Source organism: Xenopus tropicalis, chromosome 1 (assembly GCF_000004195.4).
Source record: "Xenopus tropicalis strain Nigerian chromosome 1, UCB_Xtro_10.0, whole genome shotgun sequence".
NCBI classification, from domain to species: domain Eukaryota; kingdom Metazoa; phylum Chordata; class Amphibia; order Anura; family Pipidae; genus Xenopus; species Xenopus tropicalis.
Window position 1 is genome coordinate 101,850,030 of NC_030677.2, and position 24,279 is coordinate 101,874,308.

The window sequence follows — 24,279 nt, forward strand, 5'->3', positions numbered from 1 at the left end:
TTCTCCAGAGCAGGAGAGTACCTTTATTTGGGCCCAAACAGTTCAATAATGTACAATTTTCCCAGCTATGGCCAATCACATGGCAAAAGCCTTAATTAAGCATAATTTCATCACTGCCATACTTTCCCATTAAAACATAAAGTATTGCCCCCAAAAAAGGCAAAAAAGGACAAAAGACAAAAACATTAAATGCATTATATTTCAATATTCACTTTACATGGAAAATAAAATGAAGTCACTACCATTAACAAAGAGCAAAACAAGAAGCTTTGTCTCAAAAAACAAAAAAAGGGCCATTAAGATTTCACAAGTATATACAACAGTTTAACCAACAGCAACAAAAGGACATAAAAGTATTTCAATTTTCATATGAAAATAATACAACTTCTACGTTATTTAAAAAAAATAAAATTGTAGTTGCCAGTACCCACATACAGTCATTTTTATTTTCCAAGCCTGGGTGGTATTAATTAGTGTGAGGCAAGATATCTATCAGTCTCCATGAAGGAAAACAAGCCCATTTTATTTCATTTAAAGCAGAATTCTTTAGTGGACCAGAGTTTCTTTCCCATGAATCAGAGCTGAACCTGGGAGTCCTTAACAGTTACCTAGTTTAAAAAGTGCTGATGTAGAGCATGGGGGGGGGGGGGGGGGGGGTCACCTATATAATATTCTACATGAAAAAAAAAACCTTTCAGGGTACAATTTTCCTTTGAGGAAAATCATTTATGCGGCAGTATAACATCTACCATATTCTGGCAAATATCAGAAGTACAATAGGTTTCATTTTTTGTACCACAAAATATTAATATAAGGACAGAGGGCCAAAGCAAGTGTGATAGATTAAAACTAGGAACAGATTGATATTACGGTCAGTTAAACAAGAGGTTGGTCCATTTCTATAAATGACTCATTTGTCTGATTTATAACTGGAGGAAAATATGCCTCACCCCTTTCATAAGGTTATTTGACTTACAAATGCTACAGGCAGGAAACAAACATGAAATTTAACTCTGTTGAAGTATCTTAAGTAAAATACAGGATTCCTGCATTTATGTCAACTTTTTACATGGACTAAAATATCTTCCATATGTTGTGGAAGGCATATTTGTATTATACTATGTCCACTATTATATTGAACTATGACCATACCTGCCATTATGTTGTCATAATGAGACACCTATAGCTCAGAGCTGCATTCTGTCTATTAAAGGGAAATGCTGTCAAGAAATGCTTTTCAAGGAACTTTTCAATACAATGTTTTTCCTCATGCAGCAGATAAAGCCTTCAGCTGCATCTGCCTGCCCCATCTGTGCTTCTTGATATCCAAGTAGTCAGCAGCTGTTCTGCCTGCTTTCTGCAGAAGGAGGCAATCAAACATAAACACTCTGGGTTAAATCACTCTTACTTGCCATGTGTGCTTGTTTCCGATTGGCTTCCACTGGAAACAGAAGGCATTGTGGGCCAAGCATCTGAAATTCAAGACCTAGCAAATGGGTCAATTAGATTTGGCAGATCCCTATTAACAGATTTGAACAGACTTTTTCTAAACTTTATGAGAAGCCATTACTTCCCCTTTAAAAGGTGATCTCAGCTTGAGAAAAACGGAGTGACTTTAAACATGTATCCACACCTATTTAATTATTAGATTTAATCCTGAAAGATAACTCATCTAAAGCTAATCTGCTCTATAAAATAGTTACATTACAATTAAAAACATTTCATTAAGTATAAATATCAAGTTAATGTTTCTATCTGGTGCTTAGTCACATTAGTGATTTGTGTAAAGCCCAGGCTTGGAAGCAGTTACCCGAATATCAACTGCACAGTCCAATTGCAGGACAAAAGGCCACAATTTCACATTCATAGATATCCAGCAGTTGTTTATCAGAATCAAGTCTTACAATACACTCCTGTCCAGCCAAAATGGCTAGCAGACTTTTTTTTTTTTTTTTTTTTTGGAATGTATTGATGGACTTTAAATGCAAGTATGTACTTAAGAACTAGACTGGAGATGGTACTAGCAAAATAACAAAAATCCAAGTTTGAAAATAATTTCAAAACCAAAGAAATAAATGTTGTGGAATCCAAAGTGGCAGCAAACATTTCTATACAGGTAGAATTTTGATTTGATATTTTCACATAGAAGCAAATGACAGGAAAAGAATGCAGCAAGGGGTCAAAAGAAAAGTAGCTACTGAGAAGACGATTGTATACACTAAGGCACTGGATTTTCGAAACCCCCTGTACTTAATGCCAAAGAGGGGTAATGCTGGGCCACAGTAAGGCAAACGAGCAAACGTAGGATACAGAAGTTGCATGATGCACACCTAGGGAGCATTAGCTGCAACAGTCTTCATCTTTAGAAAAGAAGATACAGGACACAGGAATCCATAGCAGGATTCTGAAGGCACCAGAGCCAAGACAAAAAGGGCTTTGCACACATCTAGACAAATCCCATTTTGTGCTTCATCTGCAAGATGCTTTGGTATCTACAAATTAAGACAGAAGAATCTCTTTAGAGCATACAGCTGAAGTACATTAGATAGTGTACTGTGAACACAACGGTATCAGTATGTGAAACCCTGTAGTGTTTTACACAAATATAGAATGTTTTTATATACCAGCCAGTAACCTATACAGAGGTGTTATCCACAAACACCTTGAAATGTTCCACTTGCAAGACAGCAATGTTCTTTCGCCAGAATATTTCTTTCTATCCAGCAACAACAGATTTTATGAATAAGCGGTCACTAGTGTTGCACATCTGCCACTTGCTCCAACAACTGAAATCATTTGACACTTTAAATTAACAGAAACCTTCAAAAGAGCACATGATGCAGACACTCTGTGGTATCAAACACACTGTTATTTGGCAAATAAAACCAGCCCACTTTAAATTCAGTATAGATGAGGTAAGAGTCAAATTATGTAAAGTATATTAGATATTTAATGAGTCCCATCAGAGAGTGGTCATTGCTTCTTCACCCAAAAAGGATCTGATAAATAGTGAAAAAAATCCATATCCATAACCAAGAGTCACTGCTCATTACTTAGAGAGTGGTAGTTGATAGGAGGAAAAAAAAAAGTTTATGATGTGTGGCATTATGGAGCCAGATGTGATTGTCAGTGCCACTAGGTCATTCTTCCATCCATATGCTGATATCCACTAGACACAGAGGATTACCTGGGGAAAAGGATTCTTGTGGGAGTTTAAGAGGCACTACACTGTGACAAGGCAGACTGCATCAGAGGTGACAAGTTCCCATTTGTCAGGGAATAATAAGGCGCAGAAACTCCAGTCTACATTTCTTGCATTGAGTGATTCAGATCCACACGTTCTCTTTTAACTGGAGGCTGACCAGAAATTCGAGGATCCCCATCGTTATCACTCCCAAGCTCACTGACATCATCTGTACAAAGTAAATATACATTTGATTTTAAACACAAATGTAAAGGATTAATAATATCAAACCATGAAGTTTGTTACACATAACTATGGTGTACAGTTGCACTGCAAAGAAATGTTGTATTTAGAAACTGAGTTCTAATACTATTTATAAAAATAATATATTGTCTGATTGTGCTTTTGTTATGCTTTAGTATAGTAAGCAGATAGCTTTGATGAGACACGGTTCAGGGGCAGGGTTTCCCACTGTAATATGCCTACTTACACTGAGCCTGGGGATGAAAGCAGTTTATTTTTCCTTGATCCCTTAATGCATATCTATCAAGTTATATTACTGCGATATTACATTATATTGTGATTTGGAGAGACCATCCAAAGGGGCTGATTTACTAATCCACGAATCCGAATCCCGAATGGGAAAAAATCGGATTGGAAACAAACATTTTGCGACTTGTTCGTATTTTTTTGCAATTTTTTCGTCGCCATCACGACTTTTTCGTAGCAGTTACGACTTGCGCGAATTGTCACAACTTTTTCATAGCAGTTATGACTTGCGCAAATTGTCTCAACTTATTCGTATTGAGCGCTAGTAAACGGCGGGCAAACCTTTCCGATTTTTGCGCGATGGCTACGAAAAAGTCGTGACAATTCTCGCAAGTCGTGACGGCTACGAAAAAGTTGCAACGGCAACAAAAAAAACGCAAAATATCGATCATTACGAAAAAACCGCATTCAGACGCTTTCGATCCGTTTGTGGATTAGTAAATCGGCCCCAAAATGTGTGTTTCCTATGCATTAAAATATAATAAACTATTACCCTTTACTTCAGAAACACTACTATAATGAAGTAATAAAAATTAAGGTAAATATTAACAATAAAATGTATACCTTTATCCATCAGCACTGGAGACATTGAAGCAAAGTCACTAAACTGAAAGAAAAGTACAGTACTGTTTAATCACAAAATATATATTACACCATACTATATTATAGTATTATACCTCATTACAACTATTTATATCCTGTAAAACTTGTTTGTTAAACAATGATAAGAGCCCTGATTGTTAAAAATTAATGTAAAGAGCTGTGCTGCCATCATATAAATTATATAACATTATATATAAATTAATGTTGATGATGCATTGTCAGAGTTACAAGAACCACTAGGTGGTGCTATATCTCCTTTTCTTTTGCATGAACTATTCCAATTCCAACTATACCCTCCTAAGGCACAGAATAACAACAGATTTGCTTAGATTTTTCAGGACTGCTGTAACAGTATTATGAATAGGCTTTCCTAGGTTTCTTTTACATTAAGTGAACTAAGGGTTATAATGCTTACCTCCCCCATAACTGCAATGGGAGTCTCGCCCGTTGCCTGTGCCACTCTGTGTTCCACCAAGTAGAACATGTACTCATCATAAAGCAGGCGTATAAGGTGGAAAGACCCAAAGCTGGCAGCACTGCGCAGAGTAAGGTCTCGGATCACCATTGAACTGCCATAGACAAGAACACTTGTTAACTAAACATGATAACTTTTAAAAACAATGCCTTTCATCCCCCCCAAAAATAAATAAATATGTATTATATATTGAACACCACATATCCTGAGAATTCTGACTAAATACTTTTAGTAGGACAGTGATATTCAGTTTGCAACAGATCTTGATTTTTATTTGTGGTTTTTGAATTATTTAGGTTTTTGTTCAGCAGTTCCCCAGTTTGGAATTTCAGCAGTTATCTGGTTGGTAAGGCCCACTTTACGCCTTGCAACCAGGCAGAGAATTAAACAAGAGACTGGAAGATGAATAGGAGGGTCTGAACAGAAAGATAATGAACAAAAAGTAGCCATAACAATAAAATTGTAGCATCACAGAGCAATTGTTTTTTGGGTGTTGTGGTTAGTGACCCTCATTTTAAAACTGGAAAGAAGCAGAAGAGGAAGACAAATAATTAAAAAAAAAAAAAACACAACAAGAACTATATAAAATTAAAAATGAAGACAAACAAAAATAATATGGATTTTAATTACAGGCTCATAAGAGATTGGGCTATAAAAGTACTGTTAACGGTTGAGAGTATAATGATAGATATGCAAGAGGGCACTGTATAATTAAAGTCTTTGATACACAGCAAACATATTCTAAAGATTTATTTCTCAGAAATGTTCATTGCATAAAAATATTAGACCTCTCCCTTACTGCCACAGGATGCCAGTGTATATAGAATATTAGAACACTTAATAGCAATAGGGTATAGCTGACCTGTAGAATGACCACTTGAGAAGAAACTGCCTGGCTGCCTTTGGGAAGCTGGGACTTCCTTCGTGTGGTTTCAGCACCTGAGTGACAACATTATCCAACCAATTTGCCCATTGGTCCAATGAGCTCTGCTGCTGCAGGGTTAGCTTGAAGTCTTGCTCCAGCTTCTGCACCATACCTTCTTCACACTGGCACACCCATGAAGCCTGCTCCTGTGACCAAAATTAAAATACTACAACTAAAGAACTGTTGTGCAGCTGGTACAATGCTTATGGTGGTTTAAATTAGGGATGCACAGAATCCAGGATTCGGTTTGGGATTTGGCCAAGATTCAGCCTTTTTTGGCAAGATTCGGATTTGGCTGAATCCACGGTCCTAGCCAAACCAAATCTGAAAAATCACGTGACTTTTTGTCACGTAAACACGGAAGTTGAAAATTTTTCACTGCGCACTTTGCAGGTAGCGACATTTAGCCCTTCTGAAACCCAATTAGCATATGCATGCTAATTAGGATTTGGTTCCGTACTCGCAAGTTTGGGCGAATCCAAAAAAGTGGATTTGATGCATCCCTAGTTTAAATATTGTGTTATCAAAGTATAAAGTTCCAAAAAGTTACCTGGACATTGGCAAAGTCAACACGGTTTAGATCACTGAGCATCTGATTAATCTGTGATGTATTCTGAAGCACAGCTCGTGCAGCTTGCGCCAAATGATTTAGGGAAGTATAACGGCGTAGTGTCTGTGCAAAAGCACTTACTACTCCAACCTGAAAACACAAGCTTTTTAAATTAACAAAAGAAAGCTCCAAACAAAAGTAGCATTATTTATGGATGTTAAGGTCATTCTCTCCATCTCTTCCTGACAAAGGGGCATATTTACCGAAGAGTGAAATTACAGCTCAACACAGGCTGTCAGAGTGAGGGAATTACAGTCCTTTCTATTAATTTGTATGGGATTTAAGAGACATATTTATCAAACGGTTGAACTCTCACTTTGGCAATTGCTAATTTCATTCTTTGATAAATATGTACCAGAGTGAAAATCCAGAATTATTGGATGGCGATAATGGATGGCAACCACAACACTACACCTCAAACGATTAATGGCTTTTTACCCTGGATAAGTCAAAACTACCAGCTTAGTTTATTGTTCAGTTCATTACCTTGGCATGAACTATCTGCTGGGGGAAATCACACATGGCATTTGTAAGCCAGCCCTCCAAACTCTTTGCAAAATTCCGAATTGCCTGGGTCAATGTACCTGTATATTAACAGAAGCAATGTTAATATGTATTAGAGGTCAGTAACATTAACAATATAAAATGTTATAGGAATATTGTGACATTTATTTCCAAAAAACTTTGCAATTAAAAAACAAGAGAATTTGAACATGCCCAAGATTCTGGTCTTAAGCTAACTTATAAACTGGTATGCTTTACCTTCTGATCTGGGAAGAAGCCCACCTCATATTTATATAGCCCCATTTTGAACAAATATATTAGATTTTCCACTAATGTTGCTACAGCCTGTCTAGAGACCTGTCCTATCATGCGGTATTTCACTCCTGTGCAAACATATTGATGACTACACGCAACAAATATTGGGCATCAAGTACAGAAGTTTCCGTAAGCTTTGATTAGTGCTGAGAAAGGCTGTTGAGAACAGCCCAAGGTTCCCTTTAAATTTAGAAACCAAATCCTTTCCAGTGTGCATAACCGGTTGTAGAATTACATATAAAGGTAAACTTTTCTCTAGTGGCTTCTACAGCTTAAAAAAGTGTTATGCTAAATTAAGCCAGAATTGTCTGTATAGGAATTTTGGAGTATTTCAGTTGGACTACACTGACAGTCAGAGGAACAGACATAAGCATGGTTTTATAAATACAAAGCATAAAAAAATAAAATACAAGCAATAACATGAGCAGGCAGCTGCTACTCACTGGGAACAGGTCTCAGTACATCAGGGATGAGTATCTCTACCAGTGCTTGGTAAAGAATGTGGTCACAGTTTCTCATCCACCTCATAATGGGTTCATATTTACAAAGCACCATCAGCTTGTCTTTCGGGATAATGGGCTCCTGTTCATCCTCACTGTTACAAATGAAAAAGGCATCAGCCTTCAGTTAATAATGTATAGATGGGTACAAAGTCCCAAACTGAACTTATATATTAAGAGGACACTTAAATTAAACAAAGTCAATTGACACATACATGACCAGTATTTACCATTTTGGTGCTACATTTTATTAACAGATTAAATATAGTAAAATAAAATGTAAAAATTGCAGAAACTCATCAATAAAAATGGTATAGGTAGTAATATGGGCTAATGTTTGACCTGGTCCTTAAGCCTATAGCAACCATTTGCTGTCAAAACACTTACTGTACCACACCAGCAGATGCTAAATATTGCTGTTGCTATAGGTCACTGAAGCAGTCTAAACTTTTGACCAAACAACTACATGATGTCACGAGTGAATTATTTATATGACATTTAAGTACAGCGCATTGAGATGTTTTATATCAGTGATCCCCAACCAGTGGCTTGGGAGCAACATGTTGCTCACCAACCCTTTGGATGTCGCTCCAAGTGGCCTCAAAGCAGGTGCTTATTTTTGAATTTCTGACTAGGAGGCATTAAATTCCATGTGTCCTGTCAAACAGAGCTTCCTATAGGCTGCAGGTCCACATGGGACTACCAAATAATCAATCACAGCCTTTATTAATCACCACGTAAGAATTTTTTTGCTTGTGTTGCTCCCCATCTTTCTTCATATTTAATTTGTTTTTGATTGTCAGTTTTCCAAATGAAATGTTAAAGTTTACCTGTTCATTGGGTTGGAACCATCAGGAGAAGAAGGCTTGGAGTTCCAGAAAGCCTGCCATAGCTTCTCAATGTACTGGAACTGTAGATTCATCACCACATCAATTGTAGCCTACAAATTCAAGTAAACTCTTTTAATTAATACATTGAAGAACTGAATTCAAGTATATATTTTAGCCTTAAGCCTCTGAAATTCTTTTCATTTTACTACTAAGATATAGACTCACCTCACAGTGGCGCCGGTACATAAGCTGCAGATTTTTTATGTCAGTCATAGTTATGCCTTCTGGTAGAAGCACATTGCCCAAATCAGGCGCTGGAAAGTCTGGAAACACATGGGCTGTATCTTGGAATAAAAAACAGGGAGGGAAAATAGACATTAATACAAAAAGTGAACAATGTTACAAAGTATAAGTGACCCAACAAGCATTTGTAGGCTTTTGCCATAGCAGAGGCAGATATACACCCATCTATTGTACAGTGCTGTGAAAATGTTAAAACTTTAGAAATACGTATTAATAATAAAAAAAATAATAATTATCATTAACAATTATTAACCACTTTTGAGGCCCAGCTCAATTAGGTATTGTTTCTTACCTATAAATTGCTGATGATGCTGACTTTGAGCTGCAACAGATTGCTCTGGAGAGGTATGCTGGCTGCTGTTGGCTGTATTTTCTCCCATGCCATCCATCTTCTGTGCAGGCCTGTATCTATCAACATAAAATAAGATTTGAGGGAGGTTTGTGCCATCTGTATGCCCACTAAGATCTTACGTCCCAAGAAAAGTAAGGCTTTTCTCACTTGGTATTTTTGCAACTGAGTACTGAGCAGTAACTCTGTAAATTGAAATTACCTTTTTCTGTAAAACGTCATTTCAAAAATTATGAGAGGATGGGGAATGCTAAAACAAAACAAAACAAAAAAAATTTCACCTTTGTTTCTGGTGGATGGGTTGCTGTCTTATTGCCATGTATTGTGTATCCTCCTGCAGACGGTTTAAAGGAGAATCTGGCTTTAGGCGGATCCCATAATAATGGTACTTGGAGTTACCCCTGTGCAAGAATTTTTTTTTTATAATAATTATTATTATATATCAGATATTTATATTTACACACATACACATAAGAGTATATTGTATTGCACCTTTGTTAACATATTTACATCTTACCTGGTACCAAGACGTCGTGTTCGCAAGCCCATGAACACTGAGCGGATAAGTTTGCCGAAGGATGCAGCATTTACTGGATCAAGTTTGTGGTCCTGGCAGTGTCGCAGGTAGTGATTATAAAGTGAGCTGCGAGGGAGGCTCACACCTTCTGCCGTCTCATAATTATCCAACAGCCACTGAAGCTTAAGAGTACAATAAGAAAAACATTAGAAAGAAGTACGAGACATGGTGCACTATACTAAATGTAATTTGGAATAGTTAAACGGTTAGTGAATGGAACTCTAAGTTGGTCATTTAACAACATGTATTAACAGCCAAAAACTACCCCCTTTTGGCACCAAATAATGTACTGTAGATGATACCTGTAAACCTTAAGGACAATACATTACAGAGGTAAATGTTTTGGCTGCACACAATGCAAATATCACAGGAAAAGTATGGCAGTGAGGAGAGTTATAGCATGCAAAAGCTACTTAGACAAGCAGATAATGTCGTCGAGGGCAAGCAGCAGAGAGTTAGAGAACTTACATGGCTGTTGAGCAAGCTGCTTTTGTGAGAAGTGATGCCTTCATTTTTTTGGAGATTTTCAATCGCCATTTCAAGCTACAGAAAAAGCATGCAAAACAGAGGAAAGGTCAGATTTTGGGACCAAAAATGGTTTGGATGATATTCCTTGTACATGCATCATTAAAAAAAAAACAAAACAAAAAAAAACAAAAAAACCAGGAACAATGGCTTTCCAGCCTCAAAGATCCCAAATGTACTAGTTTCTAAACAGAACATTACCTAAACAGAAGTTCAGCACCTAATAAATAATCCAGCAATAATTCATAAATGTTAATGTACTAAAACCTGTAGAGCTGGAGGTCCTTTTAAATTGGCAACACTTAGTTTAAAGTATGGCAGACACTATCATACCAAAGTATTAATGCCCTAAAAAAAAATCTATGCACCTGGCAAGATAAACCTCAGTGCCCCCCTTTTCCATTCAGTCCCTAACAGAGGCAAGCAAACCAGCCTAGCAGTGCAGACCAAAGGTTAGACACATGCAGGAAAAGTTAAATAAGGTATTGTAAGTTTGCAACCCTGTGATCAAGGATGATACATTTGGTGGGAAAACAGGCTATGAAGAACGGAACATTCAATACTATCAACAAATAAATAACAGTGTGCAAGAGAACATATAGAGAAAAAAGTTTTTTGTTTTATAGTTTTCTGTAGTTTTAATGAATGCAAGCAAATACACATACCGTAGCAGGGAAAGTACGAGAAGTGTGAGATGGTGTATGGCGAGAATTCTCCAGTCCTCCATGGATAAGGTATGCTCCAGAACTAGAGATGATCTGGCTGCCACTCACATCCATTGCGATACCCACCATACTGTGGGAAGGGATAGCTGTAGGGCTTGAGACCACTGTGGTAACCTGAGCACCGCCTCCTTGAGAGTCAAAGTAGGAGGATCCACTGCTGGGTGCGTAAATCTGGGCTTCCGCATTATAGGAGTAAGCCGTACGGCTGTGCAAGTAGGAGAGAAAACAAAACATTATGAATATAAGCCCTGGTCAAATGGGGGTTGGACCTTATTAACATTCTAAAACTCTGGCTGCAGGATGCTTTTAGGCCACCCTCCAAACTCCAAAACAGATTTTTATATAATAAATGGAAAGCTCTTAAAAACACAGTTCTAAGAGATATGTACAAAGGGAATGGAGGACAACTCTTTTCATTAGTTAATATGGATTTAAATGACCAAAGATGAATATCTCAAATGCAATGAAACCTTACATTTCTAAGTGTGTGCTAAAATCCATTTAATATTGTTCAGACTGGTAGCAACATTTAGAAATGACATCAATTTAATGTTTTGCTCTTCAGAAAGTGTCTTGTGAGTCTGATTAAAACATGGAGAATTAACGCAACAATAAAAAAATATTAATTAAGATTACAGCATTGCAGAGCATCACTATTCTGAGTGCATGGGTCCAGTAACCCTGGCAAACAGAAATCATGCTGTCTGTTTATTCCCTCACCCAAACTTACATGGCTCCATTGGTGTAAACTGTATCTCCTTCCACATACTGCACTTGAGCTGGGTAGACATGCTGGACAGTCTGGACCTGCAATGACAGTCACAGTCAAAATCTATAAAAACTTGACTAAAATGCTAGGTCCCACAGGGGGTTACTATTAGTCTGCTTGTTTCCTCTATACAATTCTACAGCCCAATTTCTTTGACTGGCACCACATATCTATTGTGAAAAGTCTGGTTTTTGTTTGCACATAGCTTACTCTGATATTGTCATGCATAAAATCTCCATACCCTTTACCCCATACATAGCCCTTATTTATAACAATATAAAGCATGTTGTGTAAACATTCTTACATATGCAATCTAACTACCAATAATTTATGTGCATCTGTTTTCCCCTTATAAAAGGGATACTCTAAACACAGAGTTGTTTCTTCCCATTTCTTTATAATACAATTACATTTTTAATTAGTGTTTTTTTATGTTCTGTCATTGTAGAAGTTCAAATAACATATATTTATATTGTTAATAAGTTCAGGCCATTATTTACTTTGCCTCAACTACGACTCCTTATCTCTTGCCTCCACTGTTACATTAGTCACAGCCAAATGTTAGTGAGCTTTTCAGAAAAAGTGTAATCCTACTTTGTCTTGTAAAGGTGGCCATACACGAGCAGATCCGCTCGCTTGGCGATGTCGCCAAGCGAGCAGATCTTCCCCCGATATGCCCACCTACGGGTGGGCGATATCGGGGAGCATTTAGGTAAAAAAAAATAATCCGATCGTTTGGCCCGATTATGTGGGCGGCAATGGGGCAGTCGGATCGGGGACCGCATCAACGAGCCGATGCGGTCCCCGATCCGACCGGATTTTCTAACCTGGCCGATCGAGATCTGGCCAATTTCAGGCCAGATATCGGTCGGCCAGGCCGCTCTGCTCTCCCCATACACGGGCCGATTAGCTGCCAAATCGGTCCAAGGGACCGATATCGGCAGCTATAGTCGGCCCGTGTATGGGGACCTTAAGTCAGTGACTGATTTTGAGAGTATATGTACAGTTCCTGACAAAAAAAGCAAGAAACAGCCACACGAGTACCAGGGAATGGACAAAATCAGAGACTGACTTTTCCAGTAATAAAAGAGAAAAATATAGTTTCCAAAAGTACACTACTTTACACATAGTTCTTAAAGGGGCAGTAGGCTCCTTGTTCACCATGTGTTCAATGAAAAGGACTTGTGCTGAGCATAGATTTTTCTTGATTAAATAGCTCAAGAAAAAAAACAAAAAAAAAAAAAAACACACTTTTTGCCCAAAGAGGGCAGAGAGAATTGAGGCAAAATATGTGTGGTCCTTGCGAGGTAGAGGTATTACCATGGCACAACTAACCCCCCTGCACACTTGGCATATGCTTGTCTCTTGGGAATCCAGTTATCTACATCGTAAGGAACAAACACAAAGTAGCAAAAAAACTTTTCGGCTCAAGCCTTATGCATTGACCTCCTGCTGAACAAAAGGTATATGGCGCTTTTAGAAAATACATTTATATTGTTACAACTGTATCCCATCATTTTCTATCATAACATATGTAGTAACGACTTAAAACAACCAAGAAAATGTCTTGTAAAGCAAAACAATTGTTACAGACAGTTTCCTATTAGTAACAATGAGATTCAAAATAAAAAGGGTATAACTATTTCTTGTGCAACACCCCCCCCCCCCCCCCCCCAAGTCGTATTGCCCACACTCAGTTGTTGCTGCTTTTCCAAAGAACAGACCCAGCAAAAGTGCAGGATCTGGAACTGAAATAAGCACAACTGTGATAAATGTCAGTGATATTTAAACACTAAAAGAAAATTAGAATTGGCAACCAATTTCTATAGAAGAAACCCAGAACAAGCTGGTAAAAAATAACTGCATACAACAGGCTCAACAAAAAAAGGGATTTTTTGACAATCATGCAAGTAAAGACAAAGTGTTAGACTCAGCAAAGCAAAAGTTGCATTCAAGGCTGTTATAGGAATAGAAGCATAAATGGTTCATGTTCAGTATGTTAAAAACTTGTCATGGTGTTTGGGGGTGGGGGTTTATATTTTAAAGGAAAGGTAACGCTAAAAATTTAGTAAAAAATCTATTCTACCCTGCACCAATAATTGCCCTATCCACGATCAATTGATCGAGCCTATACTGACTCCTTCCTATACAGAAGGAAGGCTAGGCTCTATCAATCAATTGTCGCATAATGGATGCTGCTCCTTCCTTCCTTATTTCAAATGACCGGAAGCCAAGTTTTAGCAGGTATTTTCTAATAAAGCATTCAAAATACTAAATGGTTTGCAGGGTACAGTAGATTTTTTACTTAAAATTTATTGTTACTTTTCCTTTAAAAGCTGGAGTTCACTAGGCACAGGAGAGTAAAGGGGCAGTGTAACACTTTTTCAACTCAAGTTCAATTAACAGGGCTTGAGTTATACATACGTTTTGCCTGTTTTAATCACAAAAAACCTATAGAGTTTTCATTATTTCTTCACCTAAGCAGGGCAAATGGAAAAAATAAAGCTACTCCATGTTTGGTCCTTGCATATTACATAATTAGATTACCAGTGCTCCGATAATCCCTCTGCATAATGGTATTCTGCTTATCTGTGGACTGGGAATCTCTTTGGCTACCAAACAAGGACCAAACATGAAGTAGCTTTCATTTTCCAGTTTAGCTGAACAACAAAAACCAGATTTTTTTCAAATAAATGAAAACAAGCAAGTATGTTTAGCACAAGTCCTATTCACTAAACTTATGCCAGAAATGGGGTCCCTTTATACAGAAACAAAAAAAAATCAAAAGGAATTTTGTGCCTATTTATATTGCAATATGGCCTTGGATACATGAGGTTTTGTGGATGCACTGACTGTTTCAGTCTGACAGTGCTTATCAATGTTCCCCTGCACATTCTTAGCGTAACAAGCCAAAAGTTTGCCAAAAAATAACCAGGAGTAAAATAGCGGTCGAGGAATACAGGGTGTATGGTTCTCCTATATAGGTGCTGTTTCTACTGTCTTGTATTCTGATATATGGTGCCCAGTCAGGCATGCAGGGAACTGAGGAACCACTAAACTACTCATTGAAAGAATACAGGTGAGAACTCTATATACAGGTGAGCCAAAGAGGCTCCAAAGTTCCAAAATCCCTTGGACTCCAGCACCCATTAATGGTACTGATTCTGAAGCAGAAAAGGGGGATTGTTAAAGTGTACACCTCCCTCAAACAACATCACTTTTCCACTCAATGACTGCAGTGTGTATGAAGAGCAAAAAGGAAAAAAAAAAACTAATTATTATAGTGCTCAACATAAGTGTGCTTTAATTCTTAGCTAGATCACTGCAACTCTTGTTTTTATAACAATCAGTCCTGTCCAGCTGATGTTCTGTATGATCAAAATAGGACTATTTTACAGAGTACTGGGCATATATAATCCATTTTCTTGTACACCCTAGATAACTACTGGACATCAAGGCCTCTGGAGTGTGTTATAATTTAGGCATCACAAGAATAGTCAGCCAGGAGCTGGAATTAGTAGCAGCCAGACATCATGCTTCAGACCTTGCATGGTCTTTTACCTGCTGCTGTAACTGGTGGGCTCTGGGTACAGAGATACCCTGACCATGTGCCCCTTTGGGAGCAGAGCCAGATGCTTGAGACAAACTTCTCTGTAAGGAAAAGGAAATTAAAAAAAAAAAAAAAAAAATGAACAGATGGAGGACATTATGTGTTCTACTCTGCCAGACGAATCTTTGTTTTTTGGGGGTTTTTTTGTAATGAAAATTATTGCTAAGGTACAAGCTGTTCATTTGTTAATGTATTAAGTAACATTCACAAAATATTTATTTCAAGGTTTTCCTACACGAAGAACAGACATTTCATATCACTGTGCTTACTTACTAGCTATGTAAAAATTGCTTTAATTGTGCTGCAAAAGTAGTGAGCCCACTGTATTTGCGGTAGTGTTACAGTGGTACCTGAGAAGGTAACCTAAAAGCAGTTTTTAATGATTAAACAAAACAGCATGTACTTTTGCTATTTTTTAACTTTACACCTGAAAATAATAACATTTCATAGAAAACATCTATAACTTTTTTTTTACATTTTATGTTCTGACAAATCAAGTATAATTAACAAACATTTATGACATTAATTTTAAATCTGGAAGCCTATTGGAAACCAAAGACTTTCACAACATGCACAACAATAAAAAAAAAAAAATTCCTTCTAAGATTACATCTGTCTGTTCAACATCTGAAAAAAAAATATATATATAAAATATTATCTATCTATATGTATTTCTATATATATCTATATATATATACACATACATACATATATGTGTATATAGAAAGTATAATTATAAAGATAGTGAATGGGACACCGTACAGATACAAAGGAGTTTATAAATGTATAAGCTGTGAAAGCTAACTTTCACGAACAGGACCCTCCCTGTTTTCTTTCCCAACAATATCCAATTGTAAATGTAAATCTTTTTTGGAAAAATGTTTGTCTGTGTTAACCTTTTGATCTTGTATTTGTATCCCAACCCTTTAGTCTGTAAAGCACTATGTGAAATGATGGAGCAATATAAATAGTAAGTGTTTCCAATGAAAAAACAAGACCATTCATAACTTAAATAATGCTGGTAACATATGCCTGTCTAAAGAAGATCAGAGGTTGCGGAAATTACATCACGTGTATGACTGTGTGTGATGTCACTTACTGCCTTCAAACAACCTCTGCACCCTCACTCCCCCCTGCTCTGCTGGATTTGTATAGGTATCCACTAGTGGCAGCTGGGTAGGTCATCCCCCCTTTGATTATTTAGGGCTGTGGCACAGGCTAAGATTAGTCACCCGCGACAAGGGATATTTGTCACGGGCGACTAATCTCAGCATGTGCCACAGCCCTTAGGCACCCAAGGAACAACCCCCAAAAGCCGCTGCCCTAGGCAGAGTCCCTCAGGTGCCTGTAAATAAATACAGCCCTGGAAAGTTGGCTGCCAGTATTGACATATGTATGTTTCAAGCAAGGTCGGACTGGGCCGCACAGACACCGGGAAAAATCCCGTTGGCCCAGACCTAACCCTTGCCGGCACCCCCCCTGCCAGTTCCTCCCCTGGTGCGTTAAATTTATGAGTGGATGACCGTGCGGGGGTTAGGGGGGCCCCTGGGGTGGGAGCCCCGGTGGGCCCTGCAACCCTCAGTCTGCACCGTTATGTTGGCCATACACATCTAAACTGTTTTGCTTTTCTGTTCATAGCCCACTTGTTCACATTTATTTTATGAATATTACCAAAGCTTATGGGTCTAAAATTAAGAGACAAATGATTCTTTACCGTTATCTAGAACAGATTCAGATTTTTCCAGTTCTGCTGACCACATGTATATTATGCGCACATACAAAATAAGGGTTTTAATAATCTGATGTCACTGGGCTTTTACATGCAAATACTTTAAAAAGGTGTTAGCACATCCAGTTGGTAAATGGACAATACCTGTTGAGATGCTGGTACGGGCTGCACTACGGGAGCTTGTGCTGATGCTGATGTCCTTAGAGCAACAGATGTTGCAGAGTCTGATCCACTGTCTGAATTCTGCATGCTGGTTTCTGTGAATCGCAAAGAGATCACAATCAAACAGTTAAGATATGTTTAAGTAGAAACTTTCAGAATTTGGTTCCCTGTGTAAAATCAATTAGCTCCCCAAATCCACAGAAACATTTGCGATACCAGAAATGAATGACACAAAAAATAATAAACATAACATGCTTGATCCATTAAGTACTTTTAAATCTTTTTAATTTCATTTCAGAACTTTTTTTTTTTAAACAGATAATATTTATATATAAGCAACAATCTTGCTAATCTTAGCAACAAAAACTAGGAAAAAGTCTGACCATGCAAACTTAACTTTCCTTTAGTTCACTAAAACACATAATGGCAGTCCCATGGCACTGCATAAACAGCCCTTTTATATATTTGAGGCCTAAAGCCCAAACAAAAAATAAGCAGCAAAGCAAGTCTGCAGCCAAAGTGGAAATAGGTGCGAAGACAAATGTCTGTCTCCCACAAACTTAGGATCAGGAAGGCAAGAGAGAGCAGATAAATATCCCAGCTGGAGGAAGAGCAGCAGTGCAGAGAAATCAGAGTACCCATACTTAACTTCCCCAGGACATTCTGTACATGGGTGATGCAAAGATAGCACAGCCCGGCCTCGAGTAATTAGAGAACCTGGTTCACTTAACCCAAACAGGAATATAAAGATCTCAGAGAAAGGAAGCCACGGGTAACAAGAGGACACTAGAGTTTGTGGCATCACAACCTCAGTTTAAAAAAAAAACAAAAAACAAACAAACAAAAAAAAAAAAACACTCAAGACTATACCATTATGTAGAACACTGAATACCAGCATTTCTATAAATTAAGTAAAATGTTAAAACAAAACATATAAACTTTAGTGTAAGTGTATGTATAATATATATTAATATATCATATTATATGTATTTTTTTTATGCAAAGGATATATATAGGTTATTACATGTTAAAGTCGCTGCTTTTTTGCAGATTAAAAGGTGCAATTATGGATGACACAAGGCACAGGTGGGGGAATAATGCATTAATTATTTCAAAGCAGAGATTTTGTGTGTGTGTGTGTGTGGACAGGGAGTTTGATCAGTCAGTGTTTAATCAGCAGAAAAACAGATGCAGATGTTCCATGTGTAACACACAGGCTGCCATGCCTGGCTCTGTTTGCTCTCCACCAGATTGTTACTCTGCAAACATCGGTTGCTAGGAGCGACCGCAGTCCACTCCCGTATCCATGAGTCTGTCGCTCGGCAACCCAGAGATTACATCCCAAACTAAACAATACACCACTGCACTCCCCCCCCCCCCCCCCCCCCACACACACTGCACCCTGCTCTGCTTTCTACCATTAACCAGGCAATGTGTCATCTATTATATCAAACTGCAATGGGGGGAGGGTGTATACATTGTTTATTTGGGCTCAGTGTTCAGAAGATTCTCTGTCAAACAATAAAAAGGCAAACAGCAGAAAGAAATGTAAGAATCTGTCAGAGATCAACCAACATTTTGGTGTTTTCTTATAAACAAACTTTATGATATGAACGGAACAACTGAATTTAGAAGCTCAAACTTCTTGCATATATTTTTTAACATAAAAAGTATAAAGAATTACATTAACCATTCTGTGTAACTTTCCATCCACAGAAGGTACGTATGATTTTCTATAAACAGTTTCCCAGCAATTATTCCCAGATATGGAATAAGCTGCACTAGTACCGGGGCACCCCAAACCACCATTTTACTTAGCTGTCTGTGCAGGCCAGTGGCAAAGAGCAGTGATATCAAGGCTTGTAGCCAATAATGCAACTGCATTTATACTCTACTAGAATTTCTTATTAATCATTATGCTTGTTGTACACACTTTCTTACTGGGAAATACTGTAGTTGGGTCACCAATAGACCAACAGACCATTCATGGTAATTATCTAATTATTGTAAGCTATTACATTGGAGGGGCAAAAAAAAAAAAAAAAAAAAAGAAAAGAAAAGGCATAGTTGGAATGCATTTTCACACAGTTCATTAAGAAAAGGGTACTACAAAAGGAATGATATTTGGTTAGGTTCCTTAAAAGCAAACCAAGGGACTCATCGGAATATCTAAATGTGGCCAGCTGACTGCTAAGAGAGTAACACATATGAGCTGACAACTGGGCCGTGGGGGCCCAACTCATGAAGCTTGAAACAACTCTGCCTTCTGAAAGTGAGCTCCAAGCTTACCTTGTCATTAATGACAGAAAGCTAGCAAGGCATGGTTACATCCACATCCACGTTGGGGATACTTTATCCTGGTCTTTATATAGTTACTATGACTGAGTAGACCAAAATAATCAATAAGAATCTAACACAGGTTAAACGAAGCAGCCTAGAAATAGCAAACCCCCTCCCCCCCTGATAAAACTGCACATAGGAGTGGAGGGAAAAGGGCTAGTCTGCCATATAGCTACCAGAACAGTATGCTTTCGGTAAATGGTAAACCTAATTGACAGAGGGGTGGAAGGTGAATGGAAAGGTTATGTGACTTATTCTTCATGGTGTTAAATGGCTGCTGTTATGAAATGAAATAAGGAATATGCAGCCTGAAGGAATGCTAGGTATGCATTTAGCAAGCAAATGTAAGAAAATGGAGAACAAACCTGCATTCAACATGGCAAGTTGAAACATGCAGGATAGATAGGTAAGCCATTAAACAAGACTTGTATTAAACCAGTCAATACAAGAAGGCTGTAACACACTATCCCTATCTCGGGGAATTACCACAGTATCACATAGGCTTGAAAAAACAAACAAAAAATAAACCTCTGCCGAGTTCAGTTCACTTGGGTATCCATATCTTGCATAGCCTGGACAAATATCCTATTTTTATAAAGCAGCTGCACAGATAAATATGTAGTTGTTGACTGTTCTAGCTTTTAATTGAGACAGCCATTTTTATTTCCAGAGCAAAATGCTTGACCTAGCAACTATTCTATATGCTAGAGGTGTTCTGTGAGTGAATAATCTGAGCCTATATGTGACACAAGGGTAGATCTGGAAATCTGGAATCCCCAGAATAACTGCATAGATGCCACTAATTGTGGATGTCAGTGGGCTATATACAAAAAAATGAATCCATGTCAAGTGCAGGTTATCCTCCATATGTAATAAAAAGGCACTAAGTTTGCCCAGGCGCAGTAACCAATAGCAACCAATAAGATGTTTGCTTTTAAACAGGTGAACAGTAGATGCTTCCTGTTGATTGGTTGCTATGGGTTACTGCTCCTGGGCAAACTTAGTGCCTTTTATCAAATAACCCCCTAAGAATATTGGGCAAACAAGGCAGCTTTTTAAAGCTCCCCTTCAATTACGAAAAAAGGATAATGGTTTTAGTGTTGAAACACAAGAACAAGGCTAAGATATATGGCAGGTCTAAATAATGCAAAGCACTGGATTCTGTTACAATGAATATTTCATGCATGAATGTACAATCTCTAATTTTTAAGAAATACATTATACATTATATCAAAGAACCAAACAGTAATTACTAGAGATTGTTAAAGAATATTACATAGAGTCATATCTAGTTTTCACAGTTTACCTTAATATATGAATAACACTATACACTGTATATGAATTCACATATTCTTTGGCACAAAGGCTGAAATTAATTTGACTTTCCAGTTACAAAGACCGAGTATTGTGACATGTGACAATATGAGCAGCACCTCACATATAAGAAGCAGGCATACTGCCAGCTTGTGGGTACATCTGGGAAAAACAGTGATGTCCACACTTCACCATAAAGCTCTAGCCAGTTTAACTTGTAGGGAAGCATATGGACTTACCTCACACTAGGATATGCACAATACCCCTTAAAGATATAAGCAGAGATAATCTAAATCACCCAGATCCTGTTCTATCAAGGAAAGTTTGTTGGAACCCTCTATACAGAAACTATTCAGGAACATGTGTATGGCTCAACGTCTATCCAGCTTATTGAGCTTTTATAAAGAAACCATTTTCACCATTTCTGACACTTATTCATGTCCCACCTGTGCTTCACATTATTTATCAATACTAGATATATATACAGAAGTAAGGTATTGTTCCAGCTACAGTTCTCAGCCTATGCTGTACATTAGTAGTCGTGTAACCAAGTAAAAGATTTTCTTAACAACATTTTGTTATATAAACAGCTGCAGTAAAATATTTTACATGGGGGGGGGTGGTCTCTTCTTTCACTTAAAGTTTTATTATGGACCTTTTCTAACCTTCTTTGTTTTTGTTAATTTTTCTACCTTTTCTGTCTCTTTCTAGCCTGTAACTGAATGCTATCTGGTTATCAGTAGCTGCAGAACAAACATTACATCATACTAAAAAATAATTTTCAGGAGATACATTTTCATAGTTTTGAATGTGGTAGCTTTTCGGCCTCTATATAGCCTAAATAGTTAACTGAATGCCCACTGAACCTGGCAATCAGAGGGTTAACTACTTTTGCAACTTGATTTTTCCTATGTATTATCACTTATCTTTCTATTCATAACCATTCCTATTCATCTTCCAGCCTTCTATTCAAACCCCTGCCTTGATGCTAGTGAAAGTGGTACCCTGGTAACCAGAAAGTGGTTTGAAGTCCAATCTGGAGAGCAGCAACAAAAATTATTAAATAATTCAAACCTCAAGAAATAATCAAAACAAGTCCAATTGCAATTTACCTTAGAACTGAATACTAAAATTACTTTTGTAGAACCTGGACGTTCTTCTAGATTCTAAACTGCAAAAATAAATATCTAAGGCTGCCTCTGCATTCTAGCCTGCGCCACTTAAAAGCTGAAGGACACTAAATAAAGCTGGTGCAAAATTAGGAAGGTCTGTTCACATTAGCAAAAAGGCATAGTGGCATAATTACATTACATTACATTAACATTTATTTATAAAGCGCCAACATATTCCGCAGCGCTGTACAATAAGTGGGTTACATACATTGGACATACAGAGTAACATATAAAGCAATCAATAACCGATACAAGAGGTGAAGAGGGCCCTGCCCAAAAGAGCTTACAATCTACAAGATAAAAACTCAACTAACATGCAAATAAACACAGCATATTTTGCTAACATTAATAACATTGTACTAGGACAGTGAATTCCATGATCAGCAATGATTATTTAATCAAAAATCCCATGTTTGTATTTTGTATTATATGACTACGTTTGTGTGACAGAACGCAGCCCTTGGTTATCAGGCCTCCAGCTAACTCAAAGTGTCATACCACAGCACTGAGAATAAGAAGCACAAGGAAAACCGCTTGAGTAAAAATGTTGGGTTACAAAGGTAAGTCAAGTAAGTAGCTGATAACAGGGCATTCTTCAACCTACTAAGATTTAAACATATCATGACTGAGACCTAAATGCTAATTAGTTTCTATCTGGTTCCCAATATGCCTATTCTGCTCCCTAAAAATATACATATTAAATTTACACCTGTACTGGCAAGAAAAGTCCAGCAGTGAGTCATGCCACTTGCAAAAGAATCACAGCAATAAATAATATATATTTGAATATAAATTAAAATTAAAATACTGGCGCAATAAACAGCCATGAGGGGTAATTTTTGGCAGGTAATTGTGCCACAGTTTAAAATTGCCTAGTGAGACAAAGCCTGAGCAGTGATAAGATAGCTTAATTTAGAAAGCAGCAGAATGATGTGTACTTATGGTACACTGCAGGGATTTGGTTTTCAATAAACACTGGTGGAAGGAAAAATTATTAACTGGAGAGGACAAATGCAGTCACTGAGAAGGTACAGGGCGAAGAAACACTGAGCATCAAAGTGGTAATTTATATAGGATTGAGATCCACTACATTGCACCTCTGTGGCATTTCATAAAGACTGGGGATATAAAGTTGCCCAAATGGTATTTCAAAACTTCTTGTCAGGCAATAAAGATCAAGTTACTTTCTTAAAATATGTGTTCTCATTTTCCCCCCTTTCCTTTTTAATGGAAAACAGCCAAGTGACTCAGCAGTATGAGCTAAATCTATTGTCTTCCATCCAGAGCATAGAAGGGTCATAAGGAATCATTAGAGGCACACCCTTCCCAAAAAGCACAGTGAGTGATCTGACTGGTTAGGTATATAATAAAAACATGCCAGGAAAGTCATCTTATTTATATCTTGGGGTGCTGTTGCTGCTTTAGATGAGAATTAATAAGCTATTAACTAGCCTTAAATTAATAGAAATAAAGCTGAAAGCTAGACCTATAAAAGAGAAGACAATAACAATAGGCAATATTTATGACCCTTAAAGTGATATGGACAAAAAAAAAAAAAAAAAAAATCTACTCTGCAAAATAATAATGCTTATTAAAAGTTACCTATAAGTCATAAAAAGTTACTTAATTGAAGGGGAAAGTTAAAACGATAAATGGATAGCAGGATGACAGTTGCAATGTTTTTATGCATGCTTTGGGCAATAAAATCTTAGACTGTAGCAATGGGCAGATCCTATTCCTAAAATAACTTACATGGTCTACTATGTCTAAGCTATAACACACTGAGGAGACATGCTCCACAAAGAAGTCCTGTATCTTAACCTTCCGTAGATGCTCAACTACATCAAGATGCTTATAACTTTTGTGAAAGTTGTAGTCTAGCAACATCTTGGCATCCTATGTTAAAAAACAGGGAGTTAAAAAAAAAAAAAAAAAAATACCACAGTAGCTTGGATCTGCAAAATGTGTTGGACCAGAGCACCTGACAACAAATTACCTTTGCAGCAATTTAAAAGCTTCCTCACAAAATAAAACGGCATAGCAACTCTAGTTCAAGGAACTGTTCATCAATACAGTAGAACCCTAAATTTAAGTTTTCCAGGGGACCACGGAAAAGCCTTATAAAGGGGAAAAGTGAAATACTGGAAAGAAAAAAAGACTCAGCTTGCCTATATGGGACCAAGAAAAAGTGGGGTCATATTCAAGTTTC

At 37.5% G+C, this 24,279-nt stretch overlaps 1 protein-coding gene across 3 annotated transcripts in view; it reads right to left on the reverse strand.

Annotated features, from left to right (window-relative positions):
• Positions 1-24,279, reverse strand: part of rfx2 (regulatory factor X2) — a 29,297-nt gene continuing 5,018 nt past the window's right edge. Inside the window, exons 2-18 of one of the 3 annotated variants that reach the window (XM_012955542.3) lie at positions 17,227-17,339; positions 15,305-15,394; positions 11,705-11,781; positions 10,915-11,179; positions 10,193-10,267; positions 9,665-9,846; positions 9,429-9,548; positions 9,091-9,200; positions 8,721-8,839; positions 8,496-8,605; positions 7,609-7,760; positions 6,833-6,930; positions 6,287-6,436; positions 5,674-5,882; positions 4,752-4,905; positions 4,298-4,340; positions 1-3,413 (exon numbers count right to left, since the gene is read on the reverse strand). In XM_012955542.3, the coding sequence (XP_012810996.2) occupies positions 3,304-3,413; positions 4,298-4,340; positions 4,752-4,905; positions 5,674-5,882; positions 6,287-6,436; positions 6,833-6,930; positions 7,609-7,760; positions 8,496-8,605; positions 8,721-8,839; positions 9,091-9,200; positions 9,429-9,548; positions 9,665-9,846; positions 10,193-10,267; positions 10,915-11,179; positions 11,705-11,781; positions 15,305-15,394; positions 17,227-17,331 (2,169 nt within the window). In that variant the 5' untranslated portion in view covers positions 17,332-17,339 and the 3' untranslated portion in view covers positions 1-3,303. 3 annotated transcript variants of the gene reach the window in all.